This window comes from Girardinichthys multiradiatus, chromosome 10 (genome assembly GCF_021462225.1).
Source record: "Girardinichthys multiradiatus isolate DD_20200921_A chromosome 10, DD_fGirMul_XY1, whole genome shotgun sequence".
Classification (NCBI taxonomy): Eukaryota; Metazoa; Chordata; class Actinopteri; order Cyprinodontiformes; family Goodeidae; genus Girardinichthys; species Girardinichthys multiradiatus.
The window spans coordinates 26,401,422-26,426,196 of NC_061803.1; the positions used below are offsets into that span (position 1 = coordinate 26,401,422).

At 38.4% G+C, this 24,775-nt stretch overlaps 1 protein-coding gene across 4 annotated transcripts in view; it reads left to right on the forward strand.

The window, feature by feature from the left end:
- Positions 1-24,775, forward strand: part of LOC124875723 (zinc transporter ZIP11-like) — a 210,338-nt gene that overhangs the window by 127,119 nt on the left and 58,444 nt on the right. For 2 of the 4 annotated variants that reach the window (XM_047378067.1, XM_047378069.1), the window contains exon 5: positions 5,327-5,468. In XM_047378067.1, the coding sequence (XP_047234023.1) occupies positions 5,327-5,468 (142 nt within the window). The remainder of the gene's footprint in view (positions 1-5,326; positions 5,469-24,775) is intronic. The other 2 variants (XM_047378068.1, XM_047378070.1) reach the window with 1 other exon arrangement.

Consider the following 24,775-nt stretch of genomic DNA (forward strand, 5'->3'; position numbering starts at 1 on the left):
CGCCACCCTTTGCTGCAATTACAGCTGCAAGTTGCTTGGGGTATGTCTCTATCAGTTTTGCACATCGAGAGACTGAAATTCTTGCCCATTCTTCCTTGCAAAACAGCTGGAGCTCAGTGAGGTTGGATGGAGAGCGTTCGTGAACAGCAGTCTTCAGCTCTTTCCACAGATTCTCAATTGGATTCAGGTCTGGACTTTGACTTGGCCACTCCAACACCTGGATACGTTTATTTGTGAACCATTCCATTGTAGATTTGGCTTTATGTTTTGGACCATTGTCTTGTTGGAAGATAAATCTCTGTCCCAGTCTCAGGTCTCTTGCAGACTCCAACAGGTTTTCTTCCAGAATGGTCCTGTATTTGGCCTCATCCATCTTCCCATCAATTTTGACCGTCTTCCCTGTCCCTGCTGACGAAAAGCAGGCCCAAACCACGATGCTGCCATCACCATGTTTGACAGTGGGGATGGTGTGTTCAGGGTGATGAGCTGTGTTGCTTTTACACCAAACATATCGTTTTGCATTGTGGCCAAACAGTTCGATTTGGTTTCATCTGACCAGAGCACCTTCTTCCATATGTTTGGTGTGTCTCCCAGGTGGCTTGTGGCAAACTTTAAACGAGACTTTTTATGGATATCTTTGAGAAATGGCTTTCTTCTTGCCACTCTTCCATAAAGGCCAGATTGGTGCAGTGTACGACTGATTGTTGTCCTATGGACAGACTCTCCCACCTCAGCTGTAGATCTCTGCAGTTCATCCAGAGTGATCATGGGCCTCTTGGCTGCATCTCTGATCAGTCTTCTCCTTGTTCGAGATGAAAGTTTAGAGGGACGGCCGGGTCTTAGTAGATTTCCAGTGGTCTGATACTCCTTCCATTTCAATATGATTGCTTGCACAGTGCTCCTTGTGATGTTTAAAGCTTGGGAAATCTTTTTGTATCCAAATCCGCTTTAAACTTCTCCACAACAGTATCTCTGACCTGCCTGGTGTGTTCCTTGGTCTTCATGATGCTCTCTGCGCTTTGAACAGAACCCTCAGACTATCACAGAGCAGGTGCATTTATACGGAGACTTGATTACACACAGGTGGATTCTATTTATCATCATCAGTCATTTGGGACAACATTGGATCATTCAGAGATCCTCACTTAACGTCTGGAGTGAGTTTGCTGCACTGAAACTAAAGGGGCCAAATAATATTGCACGCCCCACTTTTCAGTTTTTTATTTGTTAAAACAAATTGACACATCCAATAAAATTCATTCCACTTCACGATTGTGTCCCACTTGTTGTTGATTCTTCACAAAAAATTTGAATTTTATATCTTTATGTTTGAAACCTGAAATGTGGCAAGAGGTTGACCAGTTCAAGGGGGCCGAGTACTTTCGCAAAGCACTGTATTTATATTTTGGTGACACCATCTGAATTAAAAAAAACTCCTTGGGAAAAATAACAGTGTTTTAGAAGTGGGAAAAAAAAATCTTGGTTTATTTCCTAAGTCTTTTTTTTTTGTCTTGTGTCAAGCCTGGAAAGGCAAGTGAAAAAAATATATATTTATTTGGTCTTTTTTTTCAATTGCCATTCAGAACAAAAGCAACCGCTTAGAAATATTTTATTCTAGATTTTCTTTTCTCACTTGCCTTTCAGGGCTTCGGTACTTATCAGATGTTCTTGCTCTTTGCCATTTTCTGAGCACACACCTTTATGGTTCTTACCAGCAAATTGCCAAAACTCCTGCTCTTATAGATGTTCTCACACATGCTCATGATCACCTAATCAAGTGCATTTGATTAGCAAAACCTGGCTGCACTTTCGCTCTCAAATCTAATGGAAACGGTATAGTTCTACACAGTCTTAGAAACTTTAGTTTTCATATGACTGGCAATGTGCTCATAAGTGTACATATCTTCAGAGAATAGCAATGAAGATACAACAACATTTCTGTTGCTCATGGTTAGTGATTGGATAAGCCATTTATCATCAAACAATTGTGTTTGATGATTGTGTTTGACATCCTTTTGACAACAGAAACTGCCAAAATGACTTTGATCAAATGTATATATACCCTGGAAGAAACTATTACAGACCATAGAGGCCATTTATCCTTTAAGAGAAATGGCTGTACGGTTGTTTCACCATAGAAAAAAACATCACGTCATAACTACCACCAAGCAGTTCTCATACAATACCCCAAACAACCTAGACACAAGCCTTAAAACTTGATTAGACTATAATTAAACGTCAATCAACATTATATTTCGAGAGGATTCAACGAAGCCTATGATTAAAAGTATATCATTCCTACTGGGAAACATAGACTATGACCTTATTCAAAAAAGGGACAATGTACAACTCAATTATAAATGTCACTATGTATGTGAATTAAAGACCATTATAGTTTTTAGCTAATCCATAACTGCAGTCCATCAGAGGTGGCTCACTGATGATTTTAGAATGTGTAAGCTACTAAGGCACCAGCTTGGTCAAAGTTGATAGCGAGATGAATGCAGCTTGTTATCCAAAAATATTGTTTGCACTCATTAACCTGGGAGCTGAGGTTGAATTTCAGGTAGTATTTGTATGCTGCAACATGACAATGATCCAAAACTCAAGGCCTAGATCACCATTTGTTACAGAAGTGGCAACCTCAGTCTCCTGACTTTAATATCATTGAACCACTTTGGAGAGATTTCAAATATTGAGTTCATGCAAGATGGCCCGAGAATTTACAGGAGCTGGTGGCTTTTTGCCAAGAACAGCGGACAGCTTTACCATCTAAGAAAATAAAGAGCATCATCCACAACTACCACAAAAAGACTTAAAGAGGATAATATGCAATATTAGTAACTAGAATATAATCTGCCAGGATATGCAAAATTTTGAGCACCACTGTATATCAACATGTTAAAACACTGATGTTGGTCTCAGTGAACAGCTATGATTGACATTTAGTACTTTAGCACCAAAAACATACCAAGATATCCAAACGGTCATTAAGAAGAAGCACTGTCTGAAAATGTCACACAGTTTCTGATCATAATTGCAGTCTTTAGCTCTTTTTCTTTTATGCTACATGATTCTGTTGCATTGAGTGCAACAATACATGAGGTAGAAAGTAGAAACGACATGACATTTCAATCTTGTGAAACTCAAAACAGACATTTGTGGTTGAACATTAATTGATTTTCTGTGAAACCAGACTTATTAACTTTAGAAATGTAATGTTTCTGATTCATTAATTTGTGGATGCATTTATTTCTCTAAACACCGGAAATAATATATTGCCAGAACAAAAATTTAGTGCTGAAACTGCAGAATAATACAGTTGTCCGAAGGGATGTCAAAAGCAACCACCAGATGAATACAGTTCCTTTTAGAAATAGACGCTAAAATTTATTCATGGTCTTGATCGGTGTTGGATGCCAAAGAAGAAATATGATGCACATTTCAATCCCTTACCAAACATATGCCATTGTGAATTACTTGGTATTGCAAGAGAATCTAACCTTTACAGCCAACCTGATGTTAGCATAGCGAAGTGAAGACCTTTTTCTTAGATATATGAAGAACTGAAGCTAATTCGATTGTTGAACTCTTTACTCTTAATTGGTTTAAGTTCAATCACTCATTGTAAACATTAAAACCTTGACATCTTACATCAGAATTATCAATATTCTTAGACTCAGATGCTGTGTACACTCTAACAAACAACTTGTTTTTTTCCATTAAAGCTGTAAGCCTAAAACAATATAATATTAGCAGAGGCTAGGCTGATCTGAATTGATCTGTTCTGAATCAGGCAGAGAATAGTGCTGACTCGGAAATTATTCCTCGCTAATCCAGGCAACCACAAGCATTGCCTTTGTCTTTGTAATTAAGTATTCATCCCCAGTCCGTTAACAGGTTTTCTTTCTGGATTGCCCTGTATTTAGCTCCTCCCATCTTCCTATTAACTCTGATGCTTACTATATGTGTTATGTGTTACCATCAACCTGCTAAGGGACATGCAGATATAAATCATTATTGGGCTACATTCTGGGTATATTTAGAAATACTGTGTATTTGTTCCCTAATTTGCAATTGCCCTTTTTTAGAATAAATAAACCTGCAACCTGAAACGTTTACCAGCTGAAGAAAGCATACCCACACCAGATGCTGCCACCACCATATTCCATGTTTCTATTCAAGAGAATCAGAATAAAGGGGTCTAAAGACAATCGCACACCAAAGTTTTCTAAAGTATTGTAAATATTCATAAAAACTTCACATAATTTTCTTTCCACTTCACTGCATTGTGCTACTTTGTGTTGGGTTTTCAGATAAATTCCCAATTAAGCACATTGACATTCGTTGTTGATTTGTACAAGTACAGTGATTATAAATACTTTTGCAAAGCCCTGTAGATAGAAGGTAATATTGCTTGAGTTTATATAAGGAGGTTGAATTCATTATATGTTTTTACAACTATATAGACAAATCTGATTGTTGATTCATGTGTCAGTGTGTCTGTTGTTCAAATTGAAGTTGAATGCAGTGACAGGAAACTGAGATGTATGGGTTAACTGTGATCAGCTACAGTCCCTGAGATATACAGAGAAATTGTGGAGTATAACAAGGTTCAGAAACAACACACTCGAATTGGGTTGGGAGATGAGTAAATAACGGTTCATTAAAATTCTTCTGTTGCTGACATACAGATTTGGAATCATTTATTTTGTATATTTATTTTCCATATTTATTCAGTTGTGCTGGGAGTGCACAACTAGCCTCCATCAGAACAGTGTACATCTCCGGCGTTCTGAAGAGGAGCGGTCCTGCCCGTGGCAGCTGGCGTGGGAGGATGCGCTCCTCCAGGCGGGAGGGGCAATCAGGAGATACCTAGCGCTCAGAGAGGCTCAGCCTCCTGCAGAATGTGGTCCATACGATTCAGGGCGCATGAGCCGCTTCTATCACAGCGTCATACACATCTAAATGTGTATTTTATTAATTGTCATATAAGCAGTTTCCACACAGAATATGTTTTATTTAAGATCAGCATAATGTTGCCACTTCCAATTTTCCCAGTGGGGTGCAGTGTTAAAGGTGATGTACAGTATTAGTTTTGCTGCACACATAGCCCTTTTTTATATTGGACAAAGAAAAAACTTTTGCCTAAATACATTTGCAAGGTGCTGTACAGTAAGTCGCTTACATTTTTCTGTAAACCCCTGAAAAGACAAAATGACACATTTGAATAAAATATTTAGAAAATTCTGTTCTTTATCAATCTGCTGAGTGTAAAATTGATTTAACCAACCTCTGTGTTTCTGTATTCTTTTGCCATCATCAGGGTGTCGGCGCCAACCCCCACACTGCCTTGGCTCTGCCCCCTGACTCCAAGCTGGCAAAGGAAAAAGCAGAGGATCCATTGTTCCAGCTCCCAGGCTCGGATGAGATGACTATCAGGATAGGTAGAGCTGGACCTTTCACAGGCAAGCCCCCCCCCTTCATATACCCACATCAGCTATTTTGTGCTCAATTTCAGAAGTCCATATGTATTGCATGGAAATGTAAGAGTTTACGCCTGCAACTATTGGGGTCACACTTTTTTGCCTCTATGAGGGAAATTAATGATTTTGCTCTGACAACCACAATAATGGCACAAAGAGTGACCGCATTGGCTGAGAAACCTTATTTAACCTTCTCTGATGGCTACTTACCAGATCTCTCTGTGGTGCCTTTCTTGTTTCTTTGTCTCACCTTTCTTCTCCTAGCAACTGGTTTGGTTGATTTCATACTTTTATTGGGGAAATACTATGTAAACAAAAATCTATCTTTCTGTGCTTGATATATTTTGTTTTTTTTTAGTTTGCCCTTCTGCATAGGGATAAAGTTAGGCCTAAATGCTGAAATGAAAGTAAAAAGATATACATATATAATACATATATATATATATATATATATATATATATATATATACATATATATATATATATATATATATATATATATATATATATATATATATATATATATATATATATATTAAATTGTGATAGCCAACAGTTCAGGCTCTAAAAACACAAAGGAGTCCGATGTTATCAATCACAGATCTAAATTGTGATGGAAAGAGCGCAATCGGATTAAGCTGGCCAAGTTCTACTGGAAGTTTTGAAGTTGTGGAGCAGTGTAGTAATGTCAGTGTAAACGGTCCCCTGTTTGTAAAGGAGGAGCAGAGAAAAGATATGAGAATAAAACAGTTTCTTAACAATTTTCTGTTTGCTACTTTGACTTCGCTCTAAACATGTTGTCTCCTTTGAACGATGTTTAGTTCTAGAAGATCTCCTGGGAAATTATCCTGCCCCTGTAACAATTATCGCCCTGCAAGTAATCATTTCATGGATGCATGTTATCTCTCTGACACTAAAAACATTGATGACTTTATAAGCTCAAATCACATTCTATTGTGTCTGAGACAATCGAAGTCTCATTTTTTGCTGTTTTCCACTAAAGGGGAAAAGGTACTAAACATATGTAACAAAAAGATCAAAGAAATGAATGAACTAGTGAACTAATCAGTTAATACATAAATACACCAACCCAAAGGAGAACATGATTTTAAGGTGGAAGGAAATTATAAACTTTTCAAATTTGTTTCACAGCTAATACTCAGAAAAGCATGGCGTGCCACTCCAACATTTTGGCATACATGCAAAACACCATGTGTGGCACAAAACAAACACTATGCTTCATCTTGAACACACCATCCCCTTTGAGAAACATGGCAACGGGAGCATCATGTGCTCATGAATGTTTCTCAAATTCAAGGGCAAATCTCTCAAGAACAAATTTCAGTATGTTCTTGACCTCTTTACTTTTCTTGTCACAAGGCTGTTGTCGAAAAATCTTTTGATATACAGTAGATACACTCATACTTACAAGGAGCCGGAGATGTGCAATCTCTGCACTAGTAGCAACATGATTATTTTGTTCTCTCTTCTCTACCAAATAGCCTAATAGACAAAGTCAGATGTTCTAGAGCCTTCTGAGGTACAACTAAATCTCTTCTATTAAAGTTATTTAAGATCCAGCAAACTATTCCTTCAGCTCCAGTGTTACTAGCAGCAATAAAAGGCAGCGTTGGTGCAAAGTGTTGGCAGCTGCCTGCTTTCCTATAGAGTTGCTAAAGCAAGTCGACAACACATTCAATCACTGCTGTTCCTCTTTTAAAGCAATTATTCTGGTAATTAGATTGATTGTGATTTCAACCAAAATCTTTCACAGCTTTACCTGTGCTGTTGATATACAGACTATAATAAACTGAAGTTGGCTTATCCAATTGTGCAAGACAAATGCAAATTAAATATGGCCATTTCCTATAAAATAAATCTTTTGAGCTCTTTCCAGTGAATTAACATGATTAAAAAACTTGTAAAAAAAACATTTAAACAGCAAAAACTGGGACCACAAAGAGTTTGGTTTTAGATAGTAAAAACTTTCACCCTGAAAACACTATATTGCCAAAAGTATTTGCTAGTCAGCCTTCACACACATATGAACTTGGTGGACATCCCATTGTTAATCTGTGGAGTTTAATATAATGTTTCCCAGCCTTTACAACTATAGCAGCTTCATCTCTGTTGGGGAAGCTTTACACAAGTTTTAGGTGTATGGTTATGGCATTGCTATTACCATTTATTTTGAAGTATATTTATGATATTAATGTTGGACAACAAGCCCTGACTCATCGTCTCTGCTGTAATCCATCCCAAAGGGGTTCTCTTGGGTTGGGGTCAATATTTTGTGCAGGCCCTTTAAGTTCTGCCACACCAAACTGACTCATCTATGTCTTTATGGACCTTTCTTTGTGCACTTGTAGGCAGTCATGCAACAGGAAGGGGCCATCCCCAAATTGTTCCCACAAAAGGTGGCAGCATGAAATTAGCCAAAATGTCTTGGTATCCTTGCATTTAGATTTACTTCCACTGCAACTAAGGAGCCAAGTCCAGCTCCTGATAGACATTCATAAAACCCTAATCCACTCTGCACCAAACATTGCATTTAATGACACAAAGCCTGCAGGCTTTGTGTCATCAATTAGGTTCCAGACAGAGATGTATGCTTCATAGCTCCAGAGAACATTGGACAATTACAGATTGGGGGAAGAAAAACTGGTCTAATTTCTCTCAATGTCGTCTGCAATTTTCAGATAAGTACAACCTGCCTTTTAGCAAACGCTCCGGTTGCCAATGGTGGTGTAATAGGGCACGGATAATTGTCATGGTACACTTTGGGCCCCTTAGTGCCAACCAGCATCCTTTAAATCCCATAGCCTTCCTAAGTATTGTTTCGCCAGATCCTCTTTTGGATGCATAGAAACTGGAGATACGGATCATGTACCTTGTTGAATCTGTACCATGAGGAAGTCCTCTTGTATCTAATGAAGTTGCCAGTGATTGTAAGAAATTCAGTAGGCTGCACATAAAAAACAATTTAGAAAAGGCAACAGACTCAAAGGATTATAATCTTTAACAAAATTAAGTTTATAAAGAGGTTGATAATAATAAACCTCCCATAACTATAGCTCATTTAAAGGGTGCTTTTATCTTTGGGCATCTCCCTTTAAACCTTAGATGCTGTTAAAGGGTTTTCTTTTCCGCATAGATTTAATAATGTTTGAGTCAGACAGGAAAAAAACAGAAGAAGATAATTTTCCCCAATGGGACAAAAGTAACACCTTATCTGACTTGCTTGTCAGTATAACTCACAATCTGTGTCAATTAGCATCTCCCCTGGAGTATCCCATCAGTGCTTAATTAACAATGGGAGAAAAGAGAAGAGGAAAAATATCACTGCTAGCAGGCATTGAATTCTGTCTGAGACATTTAAGGTCAAATCACAGTAGTCTTGTTTATTGAGGTTTTATTTGTAAATGAGAAGAACGCAGAAGTTGATGGTGGTTTTTACATTTTTGAACATTCTTACATTTTAATTATGTAAAACGTAGCTGACTCACCTTTACAAGCAGATAAGGTTTTGGTGGAGCTCATTTGAAATTATTTATTCTTTTCAGTCCATTGTTGACTAAGACCCTGCATGAAGAAATCCTTTCTAAAGGCAGGGCCTTAAAAATTCCATCTAGACGGAACACAGACATTACAGACGTTTCTAATTATATCCATTTATTTTCTGTTGACACACAGATTAGCCTAATAAGAAAAAAGGGTGTCTCATTTAATTAACCCACACAGATATGGGTTGTTTGCTGGCAACCTAAACATTGCTAATTATTCCAAATGGCTGCAGATTTGAGTTATTTTTGTGAGCGTATAAGCACTTCAGAGACCTTTTTATGCGACTTGTTTCCACCACTTTAGTTCCGCTTTTAGTGTCTGTATAATTGGAAAGAGATTTCATAATGATGAAGATAGGGAGGTTTTGTAAATTGTTAGGAACAGCTGCTGTTTTTTGATATCACAGAAGTATTCATTTGCTGTGATGTAAATTTAGAGGACCCAACACAAATGAGCCTAAAAAGAAAGAAAATATTTCATCGCTGAAGAGCTTTAAAGTGACGGTTTTGAAGTGAGGTCATATGCAGTTATTATCTGTTGGCATCTGAAAAGTTAAAACTTTACATTTAGAGGAAAGGGTGGGGGGAATCATGTTGTGTGAGTGTTTGGCTGCAGGATAGATTGGTGCAGTTTACAAAATTGATGCTATGCTGAGAAAAAAGTGTGGAAATACTACAGCAACTTGTAAAAAAATAAATTCAATTCAGTTCAAAGAAACTTTATTAATTCCAAAGGGAAATTAAATGATGTAGCTCATAAAATGCAGGTTGCTTCAAAGAGCCGTTGTAGATGTTGATGGCTGTGGGCAGGAAGGATCTCCTGTAGCGCTCCGTCTTACAGCAGATCTGAAGAAGCATCTGACTGAAGACACTCTGTTGTTGTAGGACAGTCTCATGAAGAGGATGTTCAGGGTTCTTGTTAGGTATTATTTAGTCAACTCAGAGGTAAGGAACGACAGAGTCAGTTATACTTGCGGCAAGGGTAGCTGTGCAATACAAACTACGAAGTATTAACACTCCTCCCTCTTTATTTATACATGCTTGGTCACACACAGTTCCAAATTCAATTCAATTCAAATTCAAAGATACTTTATTGATCCCCGAGGGGAAATTAGAATTCCAGTACAACCCATCTAAACATACATCATGACACAAGACAAGGGGGGACGGGTCACTGAGGCTTTGCTGCCCACTCACAGGCACTGTCCTTGCTAGATGAGAAAAGAGGCCACATTAGGTAAGTAGAGGGAAAAAAAATCATATTTCACACTTTATCCTTAGCAGGATACAGTTTGAGATTGCAAAAAAACCTCAGCACAAAGAAGCAACAGTTGACAAAACAACATCATGCCGGGAACGGTGAAGGTGGTGTGAGGGGTGCATATGTTTATCTTGAGCATGTGTGTGTGTGCTTGTGAGTGTGTGCAAGTAAGTCCATGAAGCACTGTCACAGAGGCCATTGTCCTTGATGGTTCAAACATCATTTAGGGTGGGTGTGTGTGGGGTCAGAAAGGTTACGGTTCATTTGTCTTGATTATAAACAAACAGAGGAAGTGGGAAGTGGGGACCTGGTGAATAGCCCCCAGATGCTGCTAATAAAATAATAAAAGCATAACTCATTCTTGTGACCATCTCCCTTCCTGTAACATGGTCAGCTTGAAGAATATGCCTTATTTCGGATAAATGGACCCTCATACTGTTATATATTTAGTTACTTATTAAACCATGTGACCACCTTTCCTGGAGTGGAGAAATAATACCAAAAGAATGTTCTGCTGTGAATGAACTTGACAATAGTATTCTAAAACCAGCAGAAATAATGGTCATGGCCTCAGAAATAATGGTAGATTGGATCAAGTTGCAGGATGTCAGCTGGATGGCTAACATTCATGATGGAGGAAATGACGACATGGTCTATTAGTAACACATCCTAATTTGATTTAAACCCCTTTGAAATTGTCCTTTAGCCTATTTTGATAAGACACAAACGAAAACATCCAAAGGCTCACATCAGCATGTAAGACCAATAGAGATTAAGCTTTTCATTCTCTCACAAAAAGGCTGACATTGAAAGACCAATTACAGGGTTTCACTGTTTGATGTGTGGTCGCACAAATTAAAACCAGCTGAACTCCAGCAAACTGATCTCCACTTTGATTCTGCTTTTTTTTTTTTTTTTTAAAGTTAACTTTTATCAAGAGTCTATATACAAAGTTTCTGTTCTACTCCAACAACATGCTGAGCTTGGAGGTATCCAGAACAGGACTGGCGAGTTTACAAATAAGCCACGGTTAAACTAACGACGTCTCACAGGGTTTCACCCTACTGTCAGTTAAACCTCACCGAGTGGCGATCTCCGATATCTAATCCAGTCATCCTTAAATAAGCTACTGCAACAAAATCTGATTCAAGTGTCAAAATAGTAAATGCATTTTAGTCAAAGCTCATCAGTGTCAGATTTGCAGTTCCTTGGCTTCACTGAAGCACCCACAGAGGAGGACTGGATTGCAGCCTGGTTGCTTCTGCTGATGATATTGGTTTAAACCTTAGGAGCGAGTTAGAACATTGCACCTGCTGGGTGAGATGACAGATATGACAACAGAGAAAAAACAACACTATGCTGTGTTCAGCTCACTGATGAGGACTCAAGTAGTCCTTGACAGTATTTGCAAGACTGAATGTGGACGTTCAAGAACTAGTTTTCAGAATTAAAAATGTTCCCTGATCTAAAATTAAAACTTGGACATTAGCATCGGACTTGCTTTATCTTTCAGATTCCTTAAGTAATTTTGTTTCAGACATCTTTTGTTTTAATTATTCTGAATAATTGGTGATTGAAATCTTTTCTCACTTTAAAGTCTAATTAATTCTGTGGCTATTTTATCTGCTTTTGGGCTTCATCTTGCTTGAAATCTCTATATCATTTTTCACACATTCTCTTGATTTCTGACTCTTTTTATGAACCAGCAGTCAATGATTTTTTTTAGCCATCACAGAAGATAAACTCAAGACTGGATCAAGTTGTTCAGATGTGTGGTATATGAATGTGGATGGTATACTTTTGCCTTTTTGACATATTTCTCTGCTTCTCTAAGCTCAATAAGTACTGAATTGTTTTGTTTTTTTTGCCTGTGACAGTCATGTTATAAACTCTAAAAAGCTCATGGAGTTCAGATAGACCAAAGAGAACTGAAGTACAAACTAAATGGAGCTGAGATGTTATTTTAAACCTGTTGAAATAAATATGGAAAGGACTAATCAGGGAGTGATATGGAGGTAGGTTGGTGAAGGGGTTAAACAACAGCCGATGAAAATTAAAAACAAAAAAAAGGGTGAAAGAAGCCAATTTTGATGTCTTCATAGGATCCTTTAATTAAAGCTTTTTCTCATAATGTGAGAACCTACATCACATTTTTTCCCAAATATAGCAATGATGGCTACAGTAACTGGATCGTTTTCTCTATGGTAGTTTCACCTTTTGTAAGGGCAACAGTTGTAGAAGTAATCATGAAATACAGTGCCTTGAAAAAACATTCACACTAACTTTTGTACATTTTTTCACATTGCCACCACAAAATTCATGACAGGAAAGACTGCATAATTGTAATGCAACAGGAAAAGGATACATGGTTTTAACCAATATCAATTCCAGTGCAACTTATTGCCTGTGGAAATCAACTACTTAGTATATTCTACCGGTGTGTAATTTAAAGGGGACATGTCATGCTTTTAAATTCTTCCTTTTCACACCAAAACCATTCAGTTGTGGTCTGTATAAAGTGGAACTGCAAAGCTTTGATCTGAATTCCTTGTTATTGTAGCTCTACAGGTTCCTCTTTTACTCCAGTTCTGAGGTGCGTCTGAGAACAACTCCTTTTGGTGCGGTCTCTTTAAACCCTATTGGGGCACTTCAGAACCCACCCCCTAGAGGTCAAAGAGTGCTGCACGTTAACCCGTTCGGCCATTTTTGAATTGTGATTACAAATATCTAGCAGGGCAGAAACAAGACAAAATCAGCAAAAACAATGCAAAACTTTTTATGTAATAATAATATTCAAAACAGGCAGTATGGTTCTGTCCTCAAGGAGCTAAAAACAGCACTAACATAAGCAGAAGGCACAATGCTACTGTAATCAGAACAATGGCCAGGAGGTCATATCAACACACAATAGATTTATGTCTAAAATAATGTTTATCAGTTTAGCACTATTTGCAGCTTACTGCTTTGCTGTGTCCGTCGTTTCCACAGACAGAAAGAACTGACCCCTTAATCAGATGAAGTCCTGCAGCAAATCCTTCGGAAGTTGCTGAAGGCACTCATCCTTGAAGTGGGGGGAAATAGGAGTTTCCCCACTGATGTGGGAACATTTCCATGAAAAATAAAATGTAACCAGGCACTTTGAAGAAGTTCTGATCCTGGGGACGGTGTAATGAATTGTGTTGGTTATTACACCCAACAACCGAACCGAACTTATCCTCTTGGATCCTCTTGAGCTTGGACTATACAATCACAGGTGAAATTTGTCAGCTGGAAATCCATGACTTTATTTAGCTGTTCCACAGCAAATACTGTGACATAACAGTTGAAAAAATGTAACAGAGAATAGAGAAAACTGAATGAACTGAAAAATATGACCCAAACCGAATAAAAGATATCTCTGCAACACCTGGTGAGACTAAATTAAACTTTTCAGCACTCCGACGGACTCTAAGTACACACTGAAATGTATTTATGGGCTAAATGATGGATTTTGCATGAAATGTCCATTTTAAACTCGGTATTCATTTCAGTAAGTCAAGCTGTTCTGTGAAGACCTCAGAGGTTTTGTTACAGAACATTAGTGAATCAACAGCCTTATGGAGACCAACGAACATGACAGACAAGACAGGGAGAAAGTTGTAGAAAAGTCCAAAGCAGGGTTAGGTAATAAAATAATACCCAAGTCTTTGAACATCTCACTGAGTGCTGTTCAGCTCAGAGTATGGCACAGCTGCAAACCTACCAAGAAACGGCCATTTATCCAAACTAACAAGAGTGCATTACTTAAGTAGACAGCCAGACTATTATAACTCCCGGTGTTTTGCCAAAAGGTTAATCTCAGGTGAGAGAATCTGTCCACTTTATAACTGTTAGTTGTACAATCCACAATCTGACCTTTTTGAAAGAGTGTCAGAAATATACCATAACAAGCCATGTTTGCAGGTTGCCACAAGCCATGTAGGAAAAACTGCTCTGGTCAGATGAGAAAAAATGTTTAGGCCTACATAACAAAATGCTCTTTTAGTGAAAAACCAACAGTGCAATTCACCCTGTGCACACCATCATCATGGTGAAATACAGTGGTGGATAGCAGGAACTGTAAAGCTGGTCAGAGTTAATGAAGAAATAGGTGGAGGGCAATCTTGGAAAAAACCCTGGTAGAAAAGGTTCAACTTCCAGTATATAAAAAATAAACATACTTACAGCCAGAGCTAAAATAGAAAGGTTTGGTTCAGAGCAAGTTTAACTGTTAATGTAGCCCAGTCAAAGTCCAGTCCTAAATAATATTGAAAAATCTGTTGCAAGACCTAAAAATGACTGAGCATCTAATTTAGTTTCTGCTTAGCTTTGCATATTAATAGGATTAATTTTTGACATTGCAAAATATATTATTTGCTTGTTTTGCCACAAAAGGATGGTTTTCAAACTCTAGTAAAGTTTGAACCCCAGCAATATGGCTTCTTTTCTGCTCAGTCAGTCTAAAACATTGTTTCCAGATTCTTTACTCTTAACAGACAAGGACTTTCAATTCCATCTCTCAGGTTTTATTTAAGTGTATTACTTGTTCCTTAAATTTATGTATTTTAGTGCTTTTTTTTTCCTTCATCAATTACCTGGAAACTAATTATTGTCATTCTGTAAGCAACAAAAGGGAACCACATGTTTTTATACTTTTGCACACTGTTCTCATTAACATTTTCCTTTGCAGCCCCACATGATTTCTGTGGAATTGCAGCTAGGTGATGAAGTTTTAGATACCGACTGAAACTTTACACCCTAAACCATCTGCACTGTTGTATGTACACTGACTGAACACAATTAGCATACAGATCTTGGTTGTTTAAGGTTACAAGTATGTAAAAAGCTCATATGGCATTTCAGTCCAATTTAACATTGTAGCTATTGTTTTGGAATAATTTAAATCCGTATGTTGTGTGTTAAGGACCTTGTAAAAATCACTGAGAATTAAATTGCAGTAGGTTGAACAATGATCACAAATTTATGTGCAGGTTTTATAATAATATTCCGCTGTGCTAGCTTTAGTAAGTTTCCAGGCCACTTCTCCTTCTCTAGAAGGGGTGAAAACATGTTTAATATATCATATAGTTTCATCTTCTTGCATCTGAATTTTTAAGAAATCCCTTGTAAGCAAGTACCCACTTAAGGATGCAAGTAATCTCTTGGACACACATAAAACCATTCCAGTTCCTTCTCATACTGTATGCACGGTGCCCTAAATATTTCAGACCGCACTGGGGTGATTCAAACTGTGTCGTATGATCTTCTGTTTATTTAGCTCTTCTGATTAAATCTTAGAATGTAATATAAAATAGCAAATGAGAATAGATCTAAAATTTACTGTGTATGCCAAGCACCAAGAAGCGTGCAAAGTTTTACCCTCCGCATGCTTGTAATATGTTCTCTGCTAAGTTCATCTTATTTTAATAATACTATGAAAAACACACTATATACGCAGACATAGATTGTGAACACATATAAGCACAAATATATAAAATAGTAGACATACAAAAATATATTATGCTTTTGCTAAAAAAATGTCTTGGACTCTGCAGTGCTTGGCCTGTTGACCTTTGCCTCCTCCATGTTTATATGTGAGACAAGGGATCAAGGTTCATGTAAGACCGAGGCATGTTTACTGATGCACCATTTAAACACAGAGAAATAGTGCTTTTCAAAAGTAAAGAATCGTCTTAGACTAAAAGTTATATAAAAAAAATGAAATATGTAAGAGTAATTAAAATTTCGTCAGTTCAAAGAGCAGAAGCAATGAAATGCAAATTTTAATCAAACTAAGAACTGAGAAAAATTAATGATGAAAGAAGCTTTTTTCTTTATGTGAAACCCATATTAAATTATAATGCTTTTGCTCCCGTTTAAAAAAAAAAACTAAATGTTTTTAAACTGCACATTTTCACTTTGCTCTAATGACGAGCATCATTGGAGCTCACTCAAAACCAGAGGAGTACAGAAAACGCTGCAGTGATAAGAAGCATATAAACGTAATGCTATCTTTTGGATGAGCTTTCCAATTGACATCTGTACCTTGAGATTATGAAAAACTTCATTAAAATGAATTACCTAATGAAAATTAAGCTGGGACCAGTTTTTCAGTGACCTGATTTAACAGGTATCTATAACATTTTTGAATGTTTTCGGATTAGATAAGGCATATTCAAAATAGATATCATGTGTGGGTACCTAACTTAAGTTTCCAGCATTTTGATGCAGCATCTTTGAGTCCAATCAATTTTTGTTCTCTAACCTGTTTTTGGAAACAAAAATGCAGACTTCTGTTTTTTGTTGATGGATGGATGAAATTTTGAACCACCCACTTATTGATATTGTAGACACACTCAGTAATTGTAAAGGACTATGAGTCTATGGTGACAGAAAAAAATAAAGTTGTATGTCAGCCTAGGTGAGAATTGTCATAGTACCCTTTAATCCTAACAAGGGGTACTATGTAGACATTGAATAAAAGTGACCTGGGAATGGAGCCTTGAAGACCTCCACATTGGATCTCTGCTCAGTCAAATTTAAAATGGCCAAATACAAACACTACTCCCGGTCTACCAAGTACGAAAACTAGTTGAAGAAGCTACGTGACTGCCTGGCACAAACAATTAAACTCCTTAAAACAGGCCCTTGCACAGATTAAAAGAAGGCAGAACAATCTTAAGCACACGATGGTGCCAGCATTGCTCAGACTAGAAGCAAACTCCAACATTTCACCATTAAGTGGACTGATTACAAGTGTATACTGTTGTTGCTTCTGTGGTGCTTGGCTTGTACAATCACATCAACACAAGTAACTGATACAGATAGAAATTCAGAAGTGGTGCGATCATCACCCAATAGGAAGGTTGGGAAGACAAACTGTGGGACACCCCTGTGGTACTCAACAAGAATTCAAGGAGGTCAAGCACAGACAATTACCTCCAACAGGATCAGACAGGTTCTGAGAAATCCAGCTAAGTAGAATGAGAAAACATCCAGGAGGTAAATGCACATGCCCTACATATACATGCATTTTCATGCACCCCCAGGAACAAGATGCTGTCAACATGACCTGTCTTCACAAGTGAGGAGGTGGAGATGCCATAATTGAGATCAGAGGGATGTCTTAGTACACATTACCAAGCATGTCTGATTATGTTTATTAGATTTAGTGAAAATGTTTTGACACAACTACATAAAACATGCCTTTCAGATTACTTGTTTTGCTCTCAAAATACCTAAAGCTATGATTAAAGCTTAATGTGTTCTTATTGAGAATATTATTCACAACAGGACATCTGATTTGTACAAGAAATGTATGATGAAGTACATATGACTCTCACACAATACACAAATACCTGTTAAAGCTAAAGTGTTACTTGAGAAAACATGTTGAAAACAAAACAAAAAATCATGTTAATACACTGCTCAAAAAAATAAAGGGAACACTCAAATAACACATCCTAGATCTGAATGAATGAAATATTCTCATTGAATACTGTATTCTGTACAAAGCTAAATGTGCTGACAACAAAATCACACAAAAATCATCAATGGACATCAAATTTATTAACCAAGGGAGGCCTGGATTTGGAGTCACACACAAAATTAAAGTGGAAAAACACACTACAGGCTGATCCAACTTTGATGTAATGTCCTTAAAACAAGTCAAAATGAGGCTCAGTATTGTGTGTGGCCTCCATGTGCCTTTATGACCTCCTTACAACGCCTGGGCATGCTCCTGATGAGACGGCAGATGGTCTCCTGAGGGATCTCCTCCCAGACCTGGACTAAAGCATCCGCCAACTCCTGGACAGTCTGTGGTGGATGGAGCGAGACATGATGTCCCAGATGTGCTCAATCGGTTTCAGGTCTGGGGAATGTGCGGGCCAGTCCATAGCTTCACTGTCTTCATCTTGCAAGAACTGCTGAGACACTCCAGCCACATGAGGTCTAGCATTGTCCTGCATTATGAGGAACCCAGGGCCAATCGCACCAGCATATGGTCTCACAAGGGGTCTGAGGATCTCATCTCAGTACCTAATGGCAGTCAGGCTACCTCTGGCGAGCACATGGAGGGCCATGGGACCCTCCAAAGAAATGCCACCCCACCCCACACCATTACTGACCCACTGCCAAACTGGTCATGCTGAAGGATGTTGCAGGCAGCAGATCGCTCTCCATTTTGTCTCCAGACTCTGTTACGTGTGTCACATGTGCTCAGTGTGAACCTGCTTTCATCTGGGAAGAGCACAGGGCCCCGGTGGCGAATTTGCCAATCCTGGTGTTCTCTGGCAAATGCCAAGCGTCCTGCACAGTGTTGGGCTGTGAGCACAACCCCCATTTGTGGACGTCGGGCCCTCATACCATCCTCATAGAGTCGGTTTCTAACCCACTTGTGTGAAAGCACCACCAACATTCAAAAGTGACCAAAACATCAGCCAGAAAGCATAGGTACTGAGAAGTGGTCTGTGGTCCCCACCTGCAGAACCACTCCTTTATTGAGTGTTTCTTGCTAATCACCAAAGATTTCCCCCTGTTGTCTATTCCATTTGCACAACAGCATGTGAAATTGATTGTCAATCAGTGTTGCTTCCTATGTGGACAGTTTGATTTCACAGAAGTTTGATTTACTTGGAGTTATATTGTGTTGTTTAAGTGTTCCCTTTATTTTTTTGAGCAGTGTATAAATATTCACAGTAGATTGCCATGGTAAAGCAGAAAATCAGTAAAAAACTGTGATAACAAATAGAAAGGTTTTATTCATCTAATCATCTTAGAAGGTAACAATGACTTAACTTGAATATCTAGAAAACTCTAATCCAGTCATTTATGCTATGTTTCTCTTGTTCTTAGCAGTTTTTTTGCAGAAAACAGTCAGGCAAGTCTGCTACTTGGAGCTCTTTGTACAGTTCAAACAGTCCAGTTAATTGGACATTTGGCTTTAGATCTACAGGGGTTGGACAATGAAACTGAAACATGTGTCATTTTAGTGTGTCAGGTTTCATGGCTAAATTGGACCAGCCTGGTAGCCAGTCTTCATTGATTGCACATTGCACCAGTAAGAGCAGAGTGTGAAGGTTCAATTAGCAGGGTAAGAGCACAGTTTTGCTCAAAATATTGAAATGGACACAACATTATGGGTGACATACCAGAGTTCAAAAGAGGACAAATTGTTGGTGCACGTCTTGCTGGCACATCTGTGACCAAGACAGCAAGTCTTTGTGATGTATCAAGAGCCACGGTATCCAGGGTAATGTCAGCATACCACCAAGAAGGATGAACCACATCTAACAGGATTAACTGTGGACGCAAGAGGAAGCTGTCTGAAAGGGATGTTTGGGTGCTAACCCGGATTGTATCCAAAAAACATAAAACCACGGCTGCCCAAATCACGGCAGAATTAAATGTGCACCTCAACTCTCCTGTTTCCACCAGAACTGTCTGTCGAGAGCTCCACAGGGTCAATATACACGGCCAGGCTGCTATAGCCAAACCTTTGGTCACTCATGCCAATGCCAAACGTCGGTTTCAATGGTACAAGGAGTGCAAATTTTGGGCGGTGGACAATGTGAAACATGTATTGTTCTCTGATGAGTCCACCTTTACTGTTTTCCCCACATCCGGGAGAGTTACGGTGTGGAGAAGCCCCAAAGAAGCGTACCACCCAGACTGTTGCATGCCCAGAGTGAAGCATGGGGGTGGATCAGTGATGCTTTGGTCTGCCATATCATGGCATTCCCTTGGCCCAATACTTGTGCTAGATGGGCGCGTCACTGCCAAGGACTACCGAACCATTCTTGAGGACCATGTGCATCCAAAGGTTCAAACATTGTATCCTGAAGGCGGTGCTGTGTATCAGGATGACAATGCACCAATACACACAGCAAGACTGGTGAAAGATTGGTTTGATGAACATGAAAGTGAAGTTGAACATCTCCCATGGTCTGCACAGTCACCAGATCTAAATATTATTGAGCCACTTTGGGGTGTTTTGGAGGAGCGAGTCAGGAAACGTTTTCCTCCACCAGTATCACGTAGTGACCTGGCCTCTATCCTGCAAGAAGAATGGCTTAAAATCCCTCTGACCACTGTGCAGGACTTGTATATGTCATTCCCAAGACGAATTGACGGCATATTGGCCGCAAAAGGAAGCCCTACACCATACTAATAAATTATTGTGATCTAAAACCAGGTGTTTCAGTGAGGAAAGTTACCTATGCTTTCCCACTAACTAATTAGATCAGATTAGATACCTAGAAGGTGACGCTGTGTCTCATATTTTTATGTGTCTCATAGGTTTATATTTCTTGCCTGAAAACTATCACGGATGGTCATGTTTTTGGGGGTAATTTACTTCTGCTTCCTATTTCTTCTAAAAAATACTTGAAAATTACAGGTAAAAGAAATGCTAAATCAGTGATGATGCTTAAATAGGTCACTTTTTCATGCCCAAATATGTTAAAATATCTCCATGTTACTAGCTTTAATGTTTTAAACTGATTTGCCTGAAAAGGTTCAGTGTTGTATTTATTTTAGCTGGAATAGTTTGTTTGAATGGCTCATTATCAGATTGTATAAAAAGGTTTATTTCACATATTTTGTTAGCTTGCAGTTTGTAGCTGGTTTCTTCTCAGCATTCACATCCACATTATGAAATGTATTTATTCTCAGTTATATTAAAACATAGACCCTGTCCACACATGGCATTACCAACCATACAGATGTCAGTGAACAAGCTTTACAAAGTCAGTTCCTACCTGGCATTGAATTACAGATACATTCAGTCATTTATGTTACAATATTATTCAGATATCAACATAGCTGAAACGCATCTGAGATTACAGTTTAAAGTCATTACTTAAAACTTGTTAAACGTACCTGTGTTTAATTTGTGTATTTACATATTTATTACATTTTATGGTATTAAGATTCCTGTTAAAATTTAAGTTTTTTTGGACTTTGGTACTGTGACAGCTTTCCTACTCAAACTGAACCTTTTTGATGAAGGTATCTTGAAGTCACCAGGTCCTTTCAGATGTTAGGAACTGTTTTGTATGTTTTTGTAGGCATTTGGAAACTGCTCGTCCTTTTTAGAGTGTCCACACTGCAGAAGGTGCTGCCCATTGTAGTTTCATCAGGGGTTTCCATCACTACTAACTTGTATTTATCTCATTCTGCTGCGTAATATGAAAGGTTTGGGATTGGGTTGGGACATCCCTTCTTAATACCTACTGAAATGTAGCTGAAATCAGATTTTAGCTTTACCATCGCTTCAAACATTCGCTCATGAGGCCTATTTGATTGCACAGAAAATAAATCTACACAGTAAACCATTCAGAAAATGAGGGCAATGATTAGCTTCTGGGCTTTTTGGTTCATGTCTGAGTTAAACAAGTTTCTGACATGTTGCCCGCTCCTGTCATTTCTGTCCTATCATTGAATTTCCTACTGGTGTGTTTCACCCGGTCCTGTTGCTCCATGATGAGGGACACTAATGCTTTCTCAACTTCTGTTAAGCCTTTGAGGAAAGGAGAAGGAAGGTTTTATGAGGGCCCTAGAGAAACTGTAGAGTTAGACCAAAGGGGAATAAAACAGTCAACACTCTGATCTTACTGTAATGCTCTGCCACGTGTGCCACTCTCTCCTGTTCTTCTGTTATAAGTCATCTTTTTTTCATTTCCTTCTTTCTTTCTTTTTAGCCCTCTGTAGCTCTGCTTGGCAAATGATTTTAAAGAGAGGCAAGAAATTCAGCTGTTTGTTATTTTCCACCCTATCTTAACAGGTTTGTGTCCGTTTGAAGTTTTTCAGAAATGTAAACTGGAGCATTTAATTAGATGGAGAAATCGCTGTGAAATTGTGTCTTCAAAGTTTCTCGGCTCAGTTAGTGGGTTGTTTGACAGCCACTGAATCAGCAGGCTATCCAACATAAAACACTGTAAGTCCATAACTGTTCTCTCACCAAGAGGGCAATTGTTACAATCATTTCTTCTTTTTTCACACTAGAGCTACTCAAATCTGATGCAAATATCTTTCAGTTTTACCATGTGTATGGTTTCTAAGCTGATTTACTTGATTATCATAATTGCAAATGAATTTATCTAATATGGGTCTTGGGTGTATTTTTGTAATTTAACTTACCCAAGGTTTATTGTTATGAAATATTAGATACAGTTTGCGTAGCGAACTAAATCAGAATAAGTGAGTGCAGCCATTTTCAAAGACCTTTCACAGATAAAATGTGTTGTCTTCATTCTAAATATAGCTTGTTATTCCTCAGCTAACTTAACTGACTTGGAAGCATGAGTTGGATATGTTGCTAACTGGTTCTCTTGTCCCAGTGTTTTTTGGAAACATATTCAGTTTAGAAAACAGTGACTGTTATTAATCTAATTTCCAAGTGTGGTGTTAGTGAGTGGGTGTAAGTGTCAGAAACAGTTTTTTTTTTTTATAAACAGAATGTGTTCTGCTAGTACTTCTTAAAGATGTATTTCGCTTTGATTTTAACCGAGAGATGTTCTTAAAACATCCATTTATCCATCCATCCATCCATCTGTCCATCCATCCACCCACCCCATAGACCCATGGTGTTCAAGGTGTCTTCTTCCCTCTGACCAGTAGGGAGCAGCGCCATTTTTTTGTTGGTTAAGTTCCAGGGCCTCAAAGGACATAAAGCAATAACAATGAAATGTATTATGTTCATGGTTTGAATCTAACATAGATGTATTGGTTCTTCGCAGTGTACTATACTAGTGTTTAGAGTTCTTAGCTTAAACTGTAAAAGATGACATGTTCACAGCATGGGACAAGCTATTTTGTCTGCCTTCTCTTGCACCATCTGGTCACGGTTACAACTTTTTAATATATATTCTTTTTTATTTCCTAATATCTGCAAAACCAAAGTTGTTGCACATACACAATCTTGGATATACTTGCATTTTGCACTAATTTGAAAATTAATACATTTGGTGAGGCAGTCACAATTCACAATAATTTATCCATATACCAGAATTGTCAATATTAGCATATTAGCAGTTTGGAGGTGCAGTGCATTGACCATGTATTCATACCCCTACAACATGTTTACATTTTGGCACGTTACAGCCACACGTCTCAATGACTTTTCAAGGAATCTATGTGATACACCAGCACAAAGTACTGCTTAATTGTGAGGAGGAAGGAATAGAATACATGTATTGACAAGTTTTACTTGTGCACTCCATAAATCTAGCCTTGCCCGTCTTGTTTGCAGTTGGTAACAAGTAATATAGGAAAAACAGCAAACATTTAGAAACAGGTGTTCTGTAGACCTAAACTGAACTCTCTGGCCTCAATTCAAAACACTAACAAAACATATTACTATGGGAGCACCATCCCCAAAAGGAAACATGGTGGTGGCTGTATCATAATGTAGGGATGCTTTTTTTAAGCAGGGAGCTGGAAGCCTGTCAGAGTTGATGAGATAAGGGTTCAAATTAAATGGAAGGTAATCCTGGGATAAAACCTGTTAGAGGCTGCAGAAGATACGGTACTGAGGCAGAGGTTCACTTCCAGTAGGGCAACGCTGAGCTACTGAGCTTTTTGGAAGGGTCAGCTTAAAGCTCAGATCTAAATCCAACTAATAATCTGTAGCAATACTTTAAAACTGTTCTTTATAGGTGGTCTTCATCCATTTTCAAAACAGAATGGGCAAAAGCATTAATCTCTAGGTGTGCAAGGCTGATACTGGCATACCACAAAAGACTTGTATCTGTAATTCCAGAAAAAGTTGTTGTACAAAGCATTGACTCCAGGAGGGTAAGTACAAATGCACACCACACTTTTGAGATTTTCAATTGTGAAAACCATGTATCATTTTCCTTCCACTTTACAGTTATGTGCTACTTTGTTCTGATGTATAACATACAATCTGAAGAAAATGGTGGTGCAGTTGGTAGCACTGTTGCCTTGCAGCAAGAAGGTCCTGGGTTTGACTCCCAGCAGGGGGTCTTCTGCATGTTCTCCCTGTGTTCTCCCCCGGTACTCCGGCTTCCTCTCACAGTCCAAAGACATGCCTGTTAGGTTGATTCGCCTCTCTAAATTGCCCTTAGGTGTGTGAATGTGTGTGTGCGTGGTTGTTTGTGTGACCAGTGATGGACTGGCAACCTGTCCAGGGTGTACCCCGCCTCCCACCCATAGACTGCTGTAGATAGGCAACAGCTTCCATGCAACCCACTATGGAAGAAGCGGTATAGAAAATGACTGACTGACTGATGAAAATGAAGTTGAATACTTTTTTGTGTGAATACTTTTGCATGGCATTATAATTCATAGTCTGACAGTTATTTATTCCTGTTACATGTGGAAAAAGGAGATAAGTGCATACAAAACATTACCTGACAGCAAACAAATATTAAAAACGCAGTTTTCCTTCGATTAAACGTGTTGTTTTCTCTCTGCTACATCTT